Source organism: Lithobates pipiens, unplaced genomic scaffold (assembly GCF_037356315.1).
Source record: "Lithobates pipiens isolate NorthernLeopardFrog02 unplaced genomic scaffold, aLitPip1_a1.2 Scaffold_13, whole genome shotgun sequence".
In the NCBI taxonomy this organism is placed as follows: domain Eukaryota; kingdom Metazoa; phylum Chordata; class Amphibia; order Anura; family Ranidae; genus Lithobates; species Lithobates pipiens.
In genome coordinates, this window is record NW_027507718.1 from 126,514,749 (window position 1) to 126,530,654 (window position 15,906).

At 43.2% G+C, this 15,906-nt stretch overlaps 1 protein-coding gene across 2 annotated transcripts in view; it reads left to right on the top strand.

Moving 5' to 3' along the window:
• Positions 1-10,600, top strand: part of USHBP1 (USH1 protein network component harmonin binding protein 1) — a 120,577-nt gene extending 109,977 nt beyond the window's left edge. For both annotated transcript variants that reach the window (XM_077475535.1, XM_077475534.1), the window contains 2 exons: positions 5,087-5,209; positions 9,364-10,600. In XM_077475535.1, the coding sequence (XP_077331661.1) occupies positions 5,087-5,209; positions 9,364-9,544 (304 nt within the window). In that variant the 3' untranslated portion in view covers positions 9,545-10,600. The remainder of the gene's footprint in view (positions 1-5,086; positions 5,210-9,363) is intronic.
• Positions 10,601-15,906: the final 5,306 nt, after the last annotated feature.

A 15,906-nucleotide genomic window follows, 5' to 3' on the forward strand; every position in this document is an offset into this window, starting at 1 on the left:
TTGATGCAGTGTGAGTCATATGGTCTGTCCCCCCACCCCGTCAACCTCTGCAGCAATGCTGACACTACTCACCACCTCTGGATATGATGCTGAGCACGTGCACTCAACTTCTTTGGTCAATCATAGCAAAGCCTGTTCTGTGTGGAACCTGTCCTGTTAAACCACTGTAGGGTCTTGGCCACCGTGCTGCAGCTCAGTTTTAGGGTCTTGGTAATCTTATTATAGCCTAGGCTATCTTCATGTAGAGTAACAATTCTTTTTTTCAGATCCTTAGAGAGATATTTGCCCTGAGGTGCCATGTTGAGCTTCCAGTGACCAGTATGAGAGAGAGCGATAACAGCAAATTTAACACACCTGCTCCCCATTCACACCTGAGACCTTGTAACACTAACAAGTCACATGACACCGGGTAGGGAAAATTGCTAATTGGCCCAATTTGGACATTTTCACTTAAGGGTGTAATCACTTTTTTTTGTCAGCGGTTTAGACATTAATGGCTGTGTGTTGAGTTATTTTGAGGGGATAGAAAATTGATGCTGTTATACAAGCTGTATACTCACTAGTTTACATTGTAGGAAAGTGTAATTTCGTCAGCGTTGTCATATGAAATTATATAATAAAATATTTACAAAAATGTGAGGGGTGTACTCATTTTTGTGAGATACTGTATATCTGAATAGTTCATTATAAATATAATGAAAATGATAACATATATGAAAATAATCTCAACAATATATTTCTAACTAACCCCAAAAAATACACAGCTATGTAACTGACATAAAATATAATAAAATTGTACTATATTTCCAGATATTATTGATTAGCTTTAAAACAATTAAACTCAAGTGAGCTCACCATTCAATCCCTGGGGCTGCATTATGCCTAGGGGTGCTGAAACGTCCTCCCTTTGATTCTTCCATCCTTCAGCCCCCCCCCCCACCCCCACCACCACCATTTTTATCTTTGAACTCTTCCATCTTTCTGTTCCTATCCATGGATTCCTCCATCACCACCCCCAACCTCTTTCATCCTTCTGTTCCTATCCATGGATTCTTCCATCTCCATCCCCAGCCTCTTCCATCCTTCTGTTCCTATCCATGGATTCCTCCATCTCCATCCCCAGACTCTTCCACCCTTCAGTTCCCATCCCCGGACTCCTCTAGCTTTCCAATCTCTATCAATGGATTCCCCCATCCCCAGACTCTTCCATTCTTTCTTTCTTATTCATGTATTCTTCCATCCTTCAGTTCCTACTCCTCCCTGATATCCTGGACTCTTCCATGTCCTTGTCCTGCTATATGCAAGTAGTGTTTAAAAAAATTGAGTTCTTCTAAATGTTTAAATATTTTTTGATGGAAACCATCATCAATAATTGTGATGCATCATGATGCACGGCGGAATCGAATCATGACAAATCGTTGACCAGATAATCGTAATCGAATTGTGAGACCAGGGAAGATTATTTTTTATTATATTTCATTATAAAATGATTTGGAATTTTCAGAGAATTATATTGGCAATTTTTTGAGAGAGCCAGTTGGTTGTAAAAGAAGAGTTCTCCTAAAGAAGACGATTTCAATGAAACACAGTGTGAGGAGCTTGGTGATGTCATCACACTACCATGAAGGGATCCAACACTGGGTGATGAGTTGAATTGAATTGCATGATCAATTGTGAGTGTTTCTAAGCTTTTTTTTTTAGCTTTAAATAAATTATTATATTGTTTAAGACCATGGAGCCTCTTTTTCTTTTGCTTAACATATTTGAAATGGAATAGCTATGTGATTATGTTGGAGCTGCTGACCATATTTATTTGCCTGTGGGGAAATATACCTTTTAGTGAATTGCACATCTATGGGTATAATTCTGAGCATGGGAGAAACACTTGAACATTTTGGATTTCCTTCATATTGCTGGATGGTTGATTCTTTCCTGGATATTTTTAACCATTTTTCCGCCCGCCATATAGCAAAATGACAGCGGCAAAGTGGTTTCAATATCCTGACCGGACGTCATGTGATGTCCAGCAGGATAACAGCTGCCGCGTGCCCGTGGGGGTGCACATCAAGGCGATCGTGGTGAGGTGTGCGAGTCTGACGGAGACTATTTACCACGTGATCAGCTGTGTCCAATCACAGCTGATAACAGTGTAACCAGGAAGAGCCGTTGATTGGCTTTTCCTCACTTGCGTCTGTCAGATGCGAGTAGAGGAGAGCCGATCGGCTGCTCCTCTGTGCTGATTGATCATCAGCGCAACCCCCCCAAGGATGCCCACACTAGACCACCAGGGATGCCTCTAGGACCACAGGGAGGCCACTAGGACTACCAGGGATGTCTCCACCATGTATGTCACCCTAGACCACCAGGGATGCAATCAGTGCCCACAATGGATGCCAATCAGTGCCCACAATGGGCATCATTGATTGGCAGGCATTATAGTTTGGCACTGATTGGCATACCGTACCATCAATTACTGTACATCAGTGCCACCTATCAGTCCCCATCTAAGCCCATTCATGCCACCTATCAGTGCCCATCTGTGCCGCCTATCAGTGCCCACCTGTGCCACATATCAGTGCCCAACCGTGACGCTTTTTAGTGCCCATTAGTGCCACCTATGTGTAGTCATCAGTGCTGCATATCAGTGCCACCTATCAGTGCCGCATATTAGTGCCCATCATCAGTGCCACCTCATTGGTGCCACCTCATCGATGCCCATCAGTGCAGCCCCATCAGTGCCCATCAGTGAAGGAGAAAACGTACTTATTTACAACGTTTTGTAACAGAAACATTTTTATTTGTTTAGCAGAAAATAAAAATCCCAGCGTTGATCAAATACCACCAAAAGAAAGCTCTATTTGTGGGAACAAAATGATAAAAATGTAGTTTGGGTACAGTGTAGCATGACCGCACAATTGTCATTCAAAGTGTGACAGCACTGAAAGCTGAAAATTGGTCTGGGCAGGAATTTGTATAAGTGCCTGGTATTGAAGTGGTTAAACAGAAACTGAAATGACATAATTATAAATGTATTGATCTATAGTCTAATTAAGAATTGGTCTGTATTGTATGTATATATTAACATGTAAATTTTTGTGTATAGTCATAAGGCACAAGGTTTAATAATTGCTGTTTGACGCTTCAATCAAGATACAAAATCGAAAAGCCGCGGAACACCCTGTACAAGTCTATGGGAGAAATCTAAAGTGCTAATTTTAAAGGCTTATATGCAACTTATTGTCATAAAAAGTGTTTGGGGACCTGGGTCCTGCCCCAGGGGACATGTATCAATGCAAAAGTTTTAAAAACGGCTGTTTTTTCTAGAGCAGTGATTTTAATAATGCTTAAAGTGAAACAATAAAAGTGTAATATTCCTTTAGATTTCATACCTGGGGGTGTCTGTAGTATGCCTGTGAAGGGGCGCATGTTTCCCGTGCTTAGAACTGTCCCTGCACAAAATTTAATTTTAAAAAAGTACCTTAACCACTTGCAGACCGGACCATTTTGCTGGTCAAAGACCAGACCACTTTTTGCGATTCGGCAGAGCGTCGCTTTAACTGACAATTGCGCGGTCGTACGACGTGGCTCCCAAACAAAATTGACATCCTTTTTTTCCCACAAATAGAGCTTTCTTTTGGTGGTATTTGATCACCCCTGCAGTTTTATTTTTTGCGCTATAAACAAAAATAGAGCGACAATTTTGAAAAAAAAAACGCATTATTTTTTACTTTTTTCTATAATAAATATCCCCCAAAAATATATAAAAAATATATTTTTTCCTCAGTTTAGGCCAATACATATTCTTCTACATATTTTTAGTAAAAAAAAATAAGCGATTATTGATTGGTTTGCACAAAATTTATAGCGTTTACAAAATAGGGGATAGTTTTATGGCATTTTTATTAATAATTTTTTTTTTATTGTGACTGCGACATTATGGCGGACACATCGGACATTTTTGACACATTTTTGAGTGTGTCCTAGGGGCGTGTTACTAACTGTGGGGGGCTGGGCTGTGTGTTAGTAAACACTGATCTCTGCTCCAATCACATGGAGCAGAGATCAGTGTCACTTGTTGCTAGGCAGAACGGGGAGATGCTGTGTACATCGGCATCTCCCCGTTCAGCCTCCCCGTGAGACAATCGCGGGTATCACCGCGGCGATCGAGTCCGCGGGACCCACGACCGGACTTACGGGGTGCGCACACGATGGCAGGGCGGCAAATACAAATGGACGTATCTGTACGCCAATTTGCCTGCCCATGCCATTCTGCCGATGTACATCGTTGTGCGTCAGTCGGGAAGTGGTTAAAATTTGGCATGGGGTTCCCTTTAAAATCCATAACAGACCTGAAGGGTCTGGAATGGATATTTGGGGGGAACCCCATATCATTTTTTTTTTTAATTTGACACGGGGTTCCCCTTAATATCCATACCAGACCTGAAGGGCCTGGTAATTGAATTTGGGGAAACCCCACGCTTTTTTTTAATTTTTTATCAATGACTTTCAATGAGTGTTCTCTGTATTACCGGGAGCCAACAAATCATTATAGCCACGAGTGATTTTAAATGACTTTTTTTCCTGCAGAAATTACCCTTTGTGCAGGGACAGTTCTAAGCACGGGAAACATGCGCCCCTTCACAGGCATACTATACAAACCCCCCAGGTACGAAATTTAAAGGAATATTACACTTTTATTGTTTCACTTTAATCATTATTAAAATCACTGCTCCCGAAAAAACAGCCATTTTTATAACTTTTTTTTGTATTGATACATGTCCCCTGGGGCAGGACCCAGGTCCCCAAACACTTTTTATGACAATAACTTGCATATTAGCCTTTAAAATGAGCACTTTTGATTTTGAACGTTCGAGTCCCATAGACTTTAACAGGGTTCTAAAGTTCTAAAGTTCTAAAGTTCACACAAAGTTTAGGTCTGTTTGCAGGTTCTGGTGCGAACCGAACCGGGGGGGGTGTTCGGCTCATCCTTAGTTGTCAACCTGTGTCATCATATGTCTATCCATTTTCCTATTTAATGTATACCTGTAAGTATTACAAAGATTACCTGCCTATTTTGTGATTCCAGAAACCGTGAAATTAAAGAACAAGTTGAAAGTTTGATCTCAGACCTGGACAATTTAGCCGGTAAAGTCCATGGTCAGACTATGCAGTCTGCACAAACAATCAAAGACTTCTTTAAAGCCCACAGGTATTAACAGCAATACAAACATAACATATATGCACACTTCAATGGCACTGTATCAATGTCAGTTTATGTGTTGTAATAAATAAAAAATTTGCGCTTTTACAGCCAAACACCTACTTTATACAGTATTTACTGTACATGTTCCCATTTATATAGCAATACCTAAAAGTATATTTAAAGGCTTAGTTCACTTTAAAACTTGTTACATGTTACACCCATATTAAGGGTGTAACCTGTAACATGTTCCAGCATCCCCTTTACCCCTGAGCTCTCCCTCTTCCTTGTGACACAGATCGGGGATTCTTCTCTTCCGCAGCCACTGTCTCACTTAATATGTCAGCCATGTCATTCATTCATAGGGATCTGTCAATTAATTTACTACAAGTCCCATCCTCCACCATGGCAGATGGACTTGTACTTGTCAATGGACTACAAGTGCGCTGATCAGTGTGCTCGTAGTCCACTCTTCCTCTAGCTCACTGAAAGCCCATACAGAGGTACGATCAGAAAGCTGGAAGGGGAGTATACAGGAGCCTGCCATTACTCCCACAATCCACTGAACACGGGTGCAATGCTTTGCAAGCTTCTGTAGGAAAAATAATAAATGCACATTTTTTCTCTGCAAAAAAATGTGTGTGTAATTTTTTTTCCCCTTAAAGGTGAAATTAGATGAATTTTTCTGATAACTCCTGCACCAAAAAAATCATACTTAATTCTCTTTGTTTATGAGGGGGCTGGAGAGCTGTGTTTGCCATAATTAACCTTCACCATACTGTGCTGGCAGATCTTATTATTGGTTGTTACATAGTTACATAGTTACATAGTTAGTAAGCTTGAATAAAGACACCAGTCCATCGAGTTCAACCTGAGTGAGTGTCTATAATTGTCCCTAACCCTGTACATTGCACACTCACATCGGTTCCTACCATCTAGGAGCCCACAAAGTAGATTTGAATTCTGTCTGTTCTAAAATGGGTTAACGATTTAGAAGCTGGACTTCCTCATTGTATGTTAACCACTTGCGGATGACATAAGGCGGCAAAGCAGCTCTCCTGTGCAGGATCACATACTAGGCACATCTGGGTAGGGGTGCGCATGTGCACCAGCTGTGCTGTAATTAGATACATCACAAGCTGATTGGCAAGGAGGAAGACTGGACAGAGCTCTGCATATGTAAACAATGCAGAGCTTTGTCCTGCCAGAGGGGATGTAGTGTTTTTTGTTTTAAGTCGCTGATCGCCTCCCTCTGGCTTCTTATATCTCTTGCGTTCTCTGGTGGTGACATCTCTGCTGCTGCCCACTTTGGAGTGCTTTGTGTTGACATTCACTTTTGGGGTGTTCCCACTGCTCCTTCTTCCGTACCTGCTTTATAAAATAAATGAAAATGCCAACAGGGAGAGGGAAACCTACCTAAAGTTAAGAATGTACAATGACAGAAAATGTTGTTTTGTTTTATTTGTTAAGTATATCATTTAGTTTAATCATAATCGCAATGCTAAATTTGGTATTTCAGGAGAGTATATATTCATTGTTTCGAAACGATTCATATTTTCTGAAGTTCTGTTATTCTGGTGTTATTTCAGAAGATCGGCTAAATTAATTTTAGCATGTTAATTTGTTATTTTGGGAGATTAGCCATTCTTATACAGTGGGAAAAATAATTATTTGATACCCTGCAAATTTTGTAAGTTTGTACATTTTACAATGAAATGAAGGGTCTATAATTTTTATCATAGATGTATTTTAAATGATAGAGACAGAATATCAGCTAAAAATCCAGAAAAAACACATGATACAAATGTTATAAACTGAGTTGCAGTTCAGTGAGCAAAATAAATATTTGATCCCCAAGAAAAACATGACTTAGTACTTGGATGAGAAACCCTTGTTGGCAAGCACAGAGGTAAGACGTCTCTTGTAGTTGGTTACAAGGTTGCACACATCTCAGGAGGGATTTTGGTCTACTTTTCTTTACAGAGCTTCTTTAAATCTTTAAAGGGGTTGTAAAGTTAAAACATTTTTTATCTTAATGCATTCTATGCCACTCCATGACCTTAATGTGCTTCTTCTTGAGCCACTCCTTTGTTTTGGGTCATTGCCATGCTGAAAGACCCATCGACGACCCATCTTCAGTGTTCTGGCTGAGGGAAGAATGTTCTCATCCAAAGTTGGCCTATACCTTTAGCAGAGAAACAACCACAAAGCATCATGTTTCCACCTCCGTGCTTGACCATAGGGATGGTGCTGAATTGACTTAAGGTCATAGTCAGCATTTTTCTTTCTCCAAGCACAGCGAGTTGAAAATGCCAAAGAGCTCAATTTTGGCCTCATCTGACCACAGCACTTTCTCCCAATCCTTCTCTGAATCATTTAGATGTTCACTGGCATACTTCAGATGGGCCTGTACATGTGTCTTCTTGAGGAGGGGGACCTTGTGGGTGCTGCAGGATTTCAATCCATAGTGGTGTATTGTGTTACCAACGGTTTGTTTGGTGACTGTGGTCCCAACTGCCTTGAGATCATTCACAAGCTCCTCCCATGTAGTTCTGAGCTGACCCCTCACTTTTCTCATAATCATACTTACCCCCTGAGGTGAAATCCTGCAGGGAGCTCCAGACCGAGTGCAATTGATGGTTATTTTGTGTTTCTTCTATTTGCAAATAATTGCTCCAACAGTTGTCTCCTTCTCCCCAAGCTTCTTGCTTATGGTCTTATAGCCCATTCCAGCCTTGTGCAGGTCTACAATCTTGTCCCTGTCCTTTGAAAGCTCTTTGGTCTTGCCCATGATGGTGAGGTTTGAATGGAAGAAAGAGGTTCTGTGGAAAGGTGTATTTTATAAACATAACTAGCCAGAATTATTGTTGGTTGGTAGGGGATCAAAAAATTATTTTACTCACTGAACCACAACTCAATTTAGAACATTTGTATAATGTGTTTTTTTTTCTGGATTTTTGGTTTATATTCTTTCTCTATCATTTAAAATATAACAATTATGGACCCATCATTACTATGTAAGTGGGCAAACTTACAAAAGCTGCAGGGGATCAAATAATTATTTTCACCACTGTATAAAGAAAAAATATTCTGAATTATTTACAACTGGCTTTGTTTGTTGGGGTGCACACATACAAATTAAATGAATGGTCTCCCAACCCCAATATGAAAAGAATCTTAAAATATACACACAATGTTCACTAGACTAAAAATGAATGGATTCTAGTCAATTTTTAGGTCATTAACAAAAGGCCCAAACTATTGCATCACGTCAAACAAATTAATTTGATGTTTTCATTATAATTTATTTCTGATTAGTTAAGATCCGTAACTATTGTGATTTGGATACACCCGAATCTCTGAATCACGCAAATTTTGTCCGAATTTCGATTCATAACAACATGAATTGCACATGCCTACTTAAAATTGCCTTGAGAGATGTGCAAATTTGGCAATGCAAGTGCACTAAACTCACATATGTAGTGCCCAAGAGATATAAGAAACTGACAGGTCCCTTAAAGCCTGCTTCTAGCCCTGAAAGACCCCAACCCTTAGGATCCCTCTTCCCCAAGCTATGTTTTAAAAATTTTCTTTATACACACTTTTTTCCTGATGTGTTTGATCCAGTAACGTCTTGGGTCAAGTCTTTTTCCTCTTCTGGCCCCTGGCAGTGGGTAGTTTGAATGTAACAGAATACGATGACCGTAGTTCCAATCTTGCAGGATTCTCTTATGAGACCAGGCTGGCTTGAAGACCCACAGCCAAGGAATGTGTCCTTGACACCCCAGGCTCAAAGGTTATAGGTTGAATGATGCCACAGAAGAAAGGGAAGGGAAGAGGACCAATAGTGGACCCCTGGAAGAGAAGGCGTAGGGCACTGGAAAATAGAGAGGATAAGTACTGCTTGGCAAAGTTTTTTGACGTTCAGGAAGTAGAGGAGCCCAATAAAAATAAAATAGAAAATGTGTTTTAACTTTCCAGCATCTACCAAAAACAAAGTATGAATTTTTGGTGGACTGAGCCTTTAAAAAAAAAAACCTGCCTGTCTGACTTTGCTGTCATGAAAACGGGACAGGTGTGTTTTAATGATGAGTGTGTTAGCTGGATGTAGGATATACTGTATACAGGTACTAATATGTGTGTGGGTGCTTTTATGGTTACAGAAATCTTTTCCTCACATACAAGAATGCATGCAGGAAATACCAGGAGCAGCAGCACAGACTGGAGTCTCAGGTTGCACTGATATCACAGCATCAATGTCAACAAATACAGAAGCTGATGGAAACCATCCAGAGTCTACAGAGGAAAAAAGCAGAGAGGGATACAGGAGAAACATCATTATAGTAGCAGATCTCACCAGACTCTCAGGGTTTTATATGGTTCTTAAAGGGTTTCTGTAAACATGGTTTGGCCAGTTTAATGTGCAGTGAACTGATGTATGGGGTAGGATTTACTGGAAAATGTGGATAAACAGGGGAAGTCAGATCACATTTAGGCTAGGTTTCCACTAGTGTGACTTTTCATGCAATTTGGGACTGAAAAGTCGCATGACAAGTCGTTCCCCATGATTTCCAATAAGTACCGTTCATATCTGTGCGACTTCAAGACGCAGCGACTTCAAAGTAGTCCCTGCACTACTTTGGTCCCACTTTGATGCGACTTGAGGTCCATAGCCCTCAAGAATACACAGGCATTGCTTCAAGTCATGGCAAAAAATCACTGTAAAAAATTTCGGCAAAATCGCACGACTTTGGGGACGCAATAGTGGAAACATAGCCTTACACTGTGTTTTTTTTGGGACATTTATAGGTAAATCAAATGGTAAAACTGACAGGAGGAATAAGAATGATCTAACAAGATACTGGTGTTGATTTACTAAAAGTGGAAAATCTTGTGCAGCTGTGCATGGTAGCCAATCATCTTGTTCAATTAAGCTTTGGTAATAAAACCTGGAAGCGGACTGATTTCTATGCAGAGCTGCACCAGACTTTGCACGCTCCAGTTTTAGTAAATCAACCCATTTTGGGGGTAGTATAGTCCAAAGATAACTCCTCCAACAATACAGCCTAGTATGCGGGGTTGTAACCATGTGTGATGTTTTTCATAGCAAAACCACTAAGGAGCTCCCTGTATTCGTATTCTACATCTAAATGACAATTACTCGTGTTACTGAATGTTTTTCATAGCAATGTGTAGATGTGAAGTGTGCAGTATGTCCTGTATTTTTCTCTAATGCAGCAGGGTGATGATTCAAGGAGAGGCTTGCTACGGGACAGATTATATGACTGGATTTAGCTTTTTATTACCACTTGAAGTCAGTGGAGCACTATGAAATGGCATGATTGTCGTAAGGCAATACTCCTGCTTTATAAATAAAACTTTATGTGTATCATTACTTTATTCAAATGTGTTAGCCAAATATATTGCTATCTGCAAATATCATTGTGTACCTAGGCAGCTCTGGGCCCTCTGTATTGTCGGGCCCCATTACAGTTGCATGCTTTGCAATGGCTATAATTACTCCCTTGCTTGTGTGAATTTTATCTTCAATAAACCTATGGCTCAGATGCTAACATAATGAGAATAGCCTGGATGAAAATCATCATCAGTTACAAGAACCTAGGGCAGCATTACCCAATAATGTATCTTCTAGATTGTAAGCTCTAAAGAGCAGGGCCCTCTGATCCCTCCTGTATTGAATTGTATTGTAACTGTACTGCCAGCCCCCATGTTGTAAAATTCTGTGCAAATTGTTGGCACTATATAAATCCTGTATAATAATAATGTATGCCATATCCAGCCATATCCAGAGTATTAAATATGTTATTAAAGGGGGCGTGGCTTAGCGGCGAATGTAGGAAGACGTGCTTACCTTGAGCTCCGCCGGCCATCCGTGATTCCATCCTTCCAGTCTGCCCTGAAACGCCGTTTTCGGGGGCCCCTACCTCCTGCCACGCTAGGTGAAGCATCCCGGACCACCGCGGTACATCCCGGGACCCTCGCTGTGATGTCCAGACGCCATACCGGAGGGAAGGGGTTGACGGACCCCCCAGGCCAAGATGGCGCCGGTGCATCCTTGTATGATTTACCGCCATACTTCAAAGATCTCCTCCACGCTAACGGCACATCTAAACAGGCTGACTGGACTTCCACTTTTACAAGACCGGCAGAAGGCTGAGGTTTGTGGTTCCACTGTAACCCTACTAGAACTACAACATGTCTGCATATGTGAAACCCCGCTTGTCATCTGGGAGAGTCCTCTCTCGGTGTGATTCCATTGCCTTCCCCCAGCCCCCAAGTTTCGGATGGGGCCTATTATTCTGCTATCTTCCCCGTGTGTGAGCCCCATGGGCTTTAATACAGAAGACGCTACGGTTTTTTGCTGTTTAACTGTTTTTCCTTTCTTTTTATTTTTGATTCATTTTTTCTCTCTCAGGATCGCAACGGACAAGGACTATTTTCCGGCCTGTCTGCACCCATCTGGGCGCCTCTTCCTAGCTGCGACAGCTCCTGTCGGACTTTTTTCTCTCCAGTCTTGGGACATCTCAGGTGATGCGACTTCCCAGTAGCTAGCCGCTGATAAATGTGTGTTAATTGCCTTCTTCCTCCCTGGTGGTTTACGACTGTTATTATGGTTACTCCTACTTGCACTTATGTTTTGTATTTCTGATGGCTAAGATTAGATTTCTTTCTTGGAATGTTAGGGGACTAGGCAGTCCGGTGAAGAGGCTGGCGGTGCTCAGGCACCTTAAAGATATGAAGGCTGACATTGTGTGTCTGCAGGAGACACATTTTGCTCCTGCTGGTACTCCTAGCCTGGGTTCTAGACAGTATATCCACCAATACCATTCCACATACTCTGCCTATGCAAGAGGAGTGAGTATCCTAATTAAACAGCATGCACGCTTCTCCTGCTCCCAACAGGTTATTGATCCGGGGGGGGAGGTACATTTTTTTGCTGTGTAAGCTTGCTACTATACAATGCATTATTGCCAATGTTTATATCCCGCCGCCGTATTCGGCAGAGATTCTTAGGCGCCTAGCTGGGTTTATGGCACAGTTCCCTGGCATACCCCTGTTGGCGATGGGTGATTTTAACAACTATGTCAACGGTCTGTGGGATAAGATTCCAACTCCTCCGGTAGTCCCCTCATGCCCTAATGGCGATACTCCTTTTGCAGCTCTGTTAGCTGAACTCGGGCTGGTGGATGTCTGGCGGAAAGCCCACCCCTACTCCCGTTTATATTCCTGTTGCTCTCCAGCGTTTGGGAGCTTGTCCAGAATAGACCTGGGACTGGGAAACTCCGCCCTCCTCCCCCTAATTAGAGATTCTGGTTATGGGGTTAGACATATATCCGACCACTCTTCTTTGTGGATTGAGATGTCCCTATCTACTGACCACGCACCTAGGAGTTGGAAGCTTAACCCCTTTTGGCTTGCATTATTCCCGCAGCCTGACCCCATTACAAGTGCTCTTAAACTTTTCCTGCAGGACAATTTAGGCTCTGCAGCTATAGATGTAGTCTGGGATGCAACTAAGGCCTTCCTTAGGGGACAATTTATCACTACTATAACTGATATAAAACGGAACACTAAAGCTTGGGAAATGGAGGTCGGTAGAGCACTTAGAGAGTCGGAGCAGGCCTATGTTGACAACCCCTCGGAGGACACTAAGAGGGCTTGGTTGGGAGCGCAATCTATGTCTAGACAAGTAACTTTACAACTGGCAGAAAATAAAAGGTTTTTCCTCCAACAAACACACTTTGAGGAGGGGGAATCGACGGGCCATATGCTGGCTCTGCTGGCGAGGGCCCAGGGTTCCGCGCCTATGACTCACTCACTGTGCGATTCGCAGGGAGTGACCCATTCGGACACCCCTGGGATCTTGCGGGTATTTCGATCCTTCTATGCAGACCTGTACTCCTCTAAGGTGCAGCCCGGTGATGGGGAGATTGGGGACTTTTTAAATGGGTGTGATATTCCATGCCTGTCTGCGTCGGACGGAGAGCTGTTGAACGCCCCCTTAACGGAGGAGGAATTGGCTTCTGCACTGGAACACTCTCATAATAACAAAGCTCCGGGGGCGGATGGTCTCCCATCCGAGGTATACAAGCGTTATGCCGGGGTTCTTTTGCCAACCCTTTTAAAAGTGTTTAACAACGCCCTAGAGACGGGGGTCCTACCTGCCTCTATGAATGAAGCAATCATAATTGTACTTCTGAAACCGGGTAAGGTAGCAACATCACCGGACGCATATAGGCCAATCTCCTTGCTCACGACAGACGTTAAACTATTAGCTCGGGTCTTGGCAACGAGATTATCTCTGGTAATACACAAACTGATCCATAGGGATCAATCAGGATTCATTCCCTCACGTTCCACTGCCCTAAATATTCGCCGTTTATTCTTGAACCTACAGGTTCCTGTGGATAACCCCGGTAATCAGGCCATCCTCTCGCTGGACGCGGCTAAGGCCTTTGATAGTGTTGAGTGGCCTTATCTGTGGAAAGTGATGGAGCGGATGGGGCTGGGCAGCACATTTATTAGTTGGGTCCGACTGTTATATGCCAAGCCTACGGCTAGAATCAGAGCTAATGCGGAGCTCTCCGACCCATTCGTGCTGCACAGAGGCACGAGACAGGGGTGCCCTCTGTCGCCCCTGCTCTTTGCCATGGCGCTTGAACCACTTGCAGCCAGAATGAGATCGGCTCAGGATATTGTGGGTTTCTGCAGGCCCACTGGAATGGATGTGGTATCGCTCTACGCTGATGACACGCTTATATACCTGGGGGACACCCAGGGCTCCCTTACGGCCACCATGAACCTGATTACCCTATTTGGTACATTGTCAGGTTTTAAGATTAACTGGGACAAATCTGTACTGATGCCCTTGTCCCCTCTAACGGCTCCCTTACCCCCTTGTGCAAACATGATCCAGACGGTTACATCCTTTAAGTATTTGGGGGTGCAGATATCCCCCGAGGTGACGGAATATGCCAAACTGAATCTTATGCCATTGTTACTTAAGTTCAGAGATAAATGTAAGATCTGGTGTAAACTACCGTTATCGGTGGTGGGCAGGGTAAACCTCATTAAAATGGTGTGGGCCCCGCAGTTGCTCTATATTTGTCATAACTCCCCGACCTGGATCCCGAAACGTTGGTTCGATAAAATTGACTCTCAGTTTAGGGAATTAATATGGTGTAGAAAGACGGCCAGACTTAGTTTACTTACCTTGCAATATAATAAGGACGAAGGGGGGTTGGCACTTCCACACGCTAGGATGTATTTTTTTGCTTCGCAGCTCCAACACCTGGGTGGGTGGGGGTTGGATGACCCATTGGACCCGATCCGAAGGATACTGGCTGACACGGTCACCTCGGACACAGCATTGTCTAGATTAGAGGCAGGCTTCCCTCATATGGACAGGGGTTCCCCGACTGTTATACTGCTGAATACACTGTGGTCTCATGTTAAAAAACTGCTACGAATACGTGGCTTCCTTGCCCTCACCCCTATTTGGCGGAACGCTAATTATGGTGAACTTTTTAAGCTCAAGGGATTTGGTAACTGGAGTGGGAGTGGTCTTCAGTATCTCTCGCAACTGTATAGTGGACGGGTACTGAAGTCCTTTATGGAAATACAAGCGGAGTTTGACATCCCTCGTAGGGATTTCTTTAAATATTTACAGTTACGTCATGCGTTGCAGACACAGGCACGGAGTGTGCAGCTCTCCCTAACAGACCATCCTGTGGTGAAGGAGATATTTATGCAGATTGACCGTAAAGGCATGATCTCTAGGGGGTATGCTATGCTTCTTGACGTGGTGCAGGACCCGGCACGTCTTCCATGTCGGCAGAGGTGGGAGGCGGACCTGGGGCCCATGGACGCAGAGACCTGGAACCTCTGCTTGTCCTCCGCTCCGTTGGTGTCGGTATCGGCCTCCCATAGGCTCTCCCACCTATATTTACTACATAGGACCTATAGAACTCCAGTTAAACTGCACAGTTGGGGTGTTAGAGGGTCTCCCCTTTGCCCTAAATGTATGCGGGACCATGGGGATCTTATGCACATGTTCTGGAGGTGCCCGAAACTAAAACGATATTGGGCGGGAATTTTTGACACTATATCCTCAGTGTTCTCTGTTGGTATTCCCGCGGTGTCCGTTGGTCTGCCTGCTGGGGGCCCTAGATGAGGAATCATTGACACCCTCGGCCCATACAGCCATTATCAGGTTACTATATGTAGCTAGAAAATTGATAGCGAGACTATGGATGACCCACAGGGTTCCCACCAGGCAGCAATGGATAGAACAGGTGAACCAGATGCTGATCAGAGAAAAGATAACATACCAACACAGAAACGCACCGCACAAATTTAATGCCATGTGGGGGGGGTGGCTTGAGGTCCCGGGACTAGCTCCCCACCAACTTATACAGGACAGACTTTTACAGGGTTAACTGAAGGTCCTAGGACCGGTATATGGAGGTACATAAATGGTCATGTTTCCAGGATGGGTCTAACTCTATGTCTCTCCCTTATCCGGTCATTGTACGGGGTGTAGGGAGACACCAATGGGACTGTGTGCTGGGCGGTGGGCCGTAGTATATATGTAAGATACCTATGCGGCTGTTTCCTGATGCGGAGTGGTCTATGAGAGAACGATACTTTTGTTTTTACTTTTGGTTCCTTTTTTCTTTTTCTCT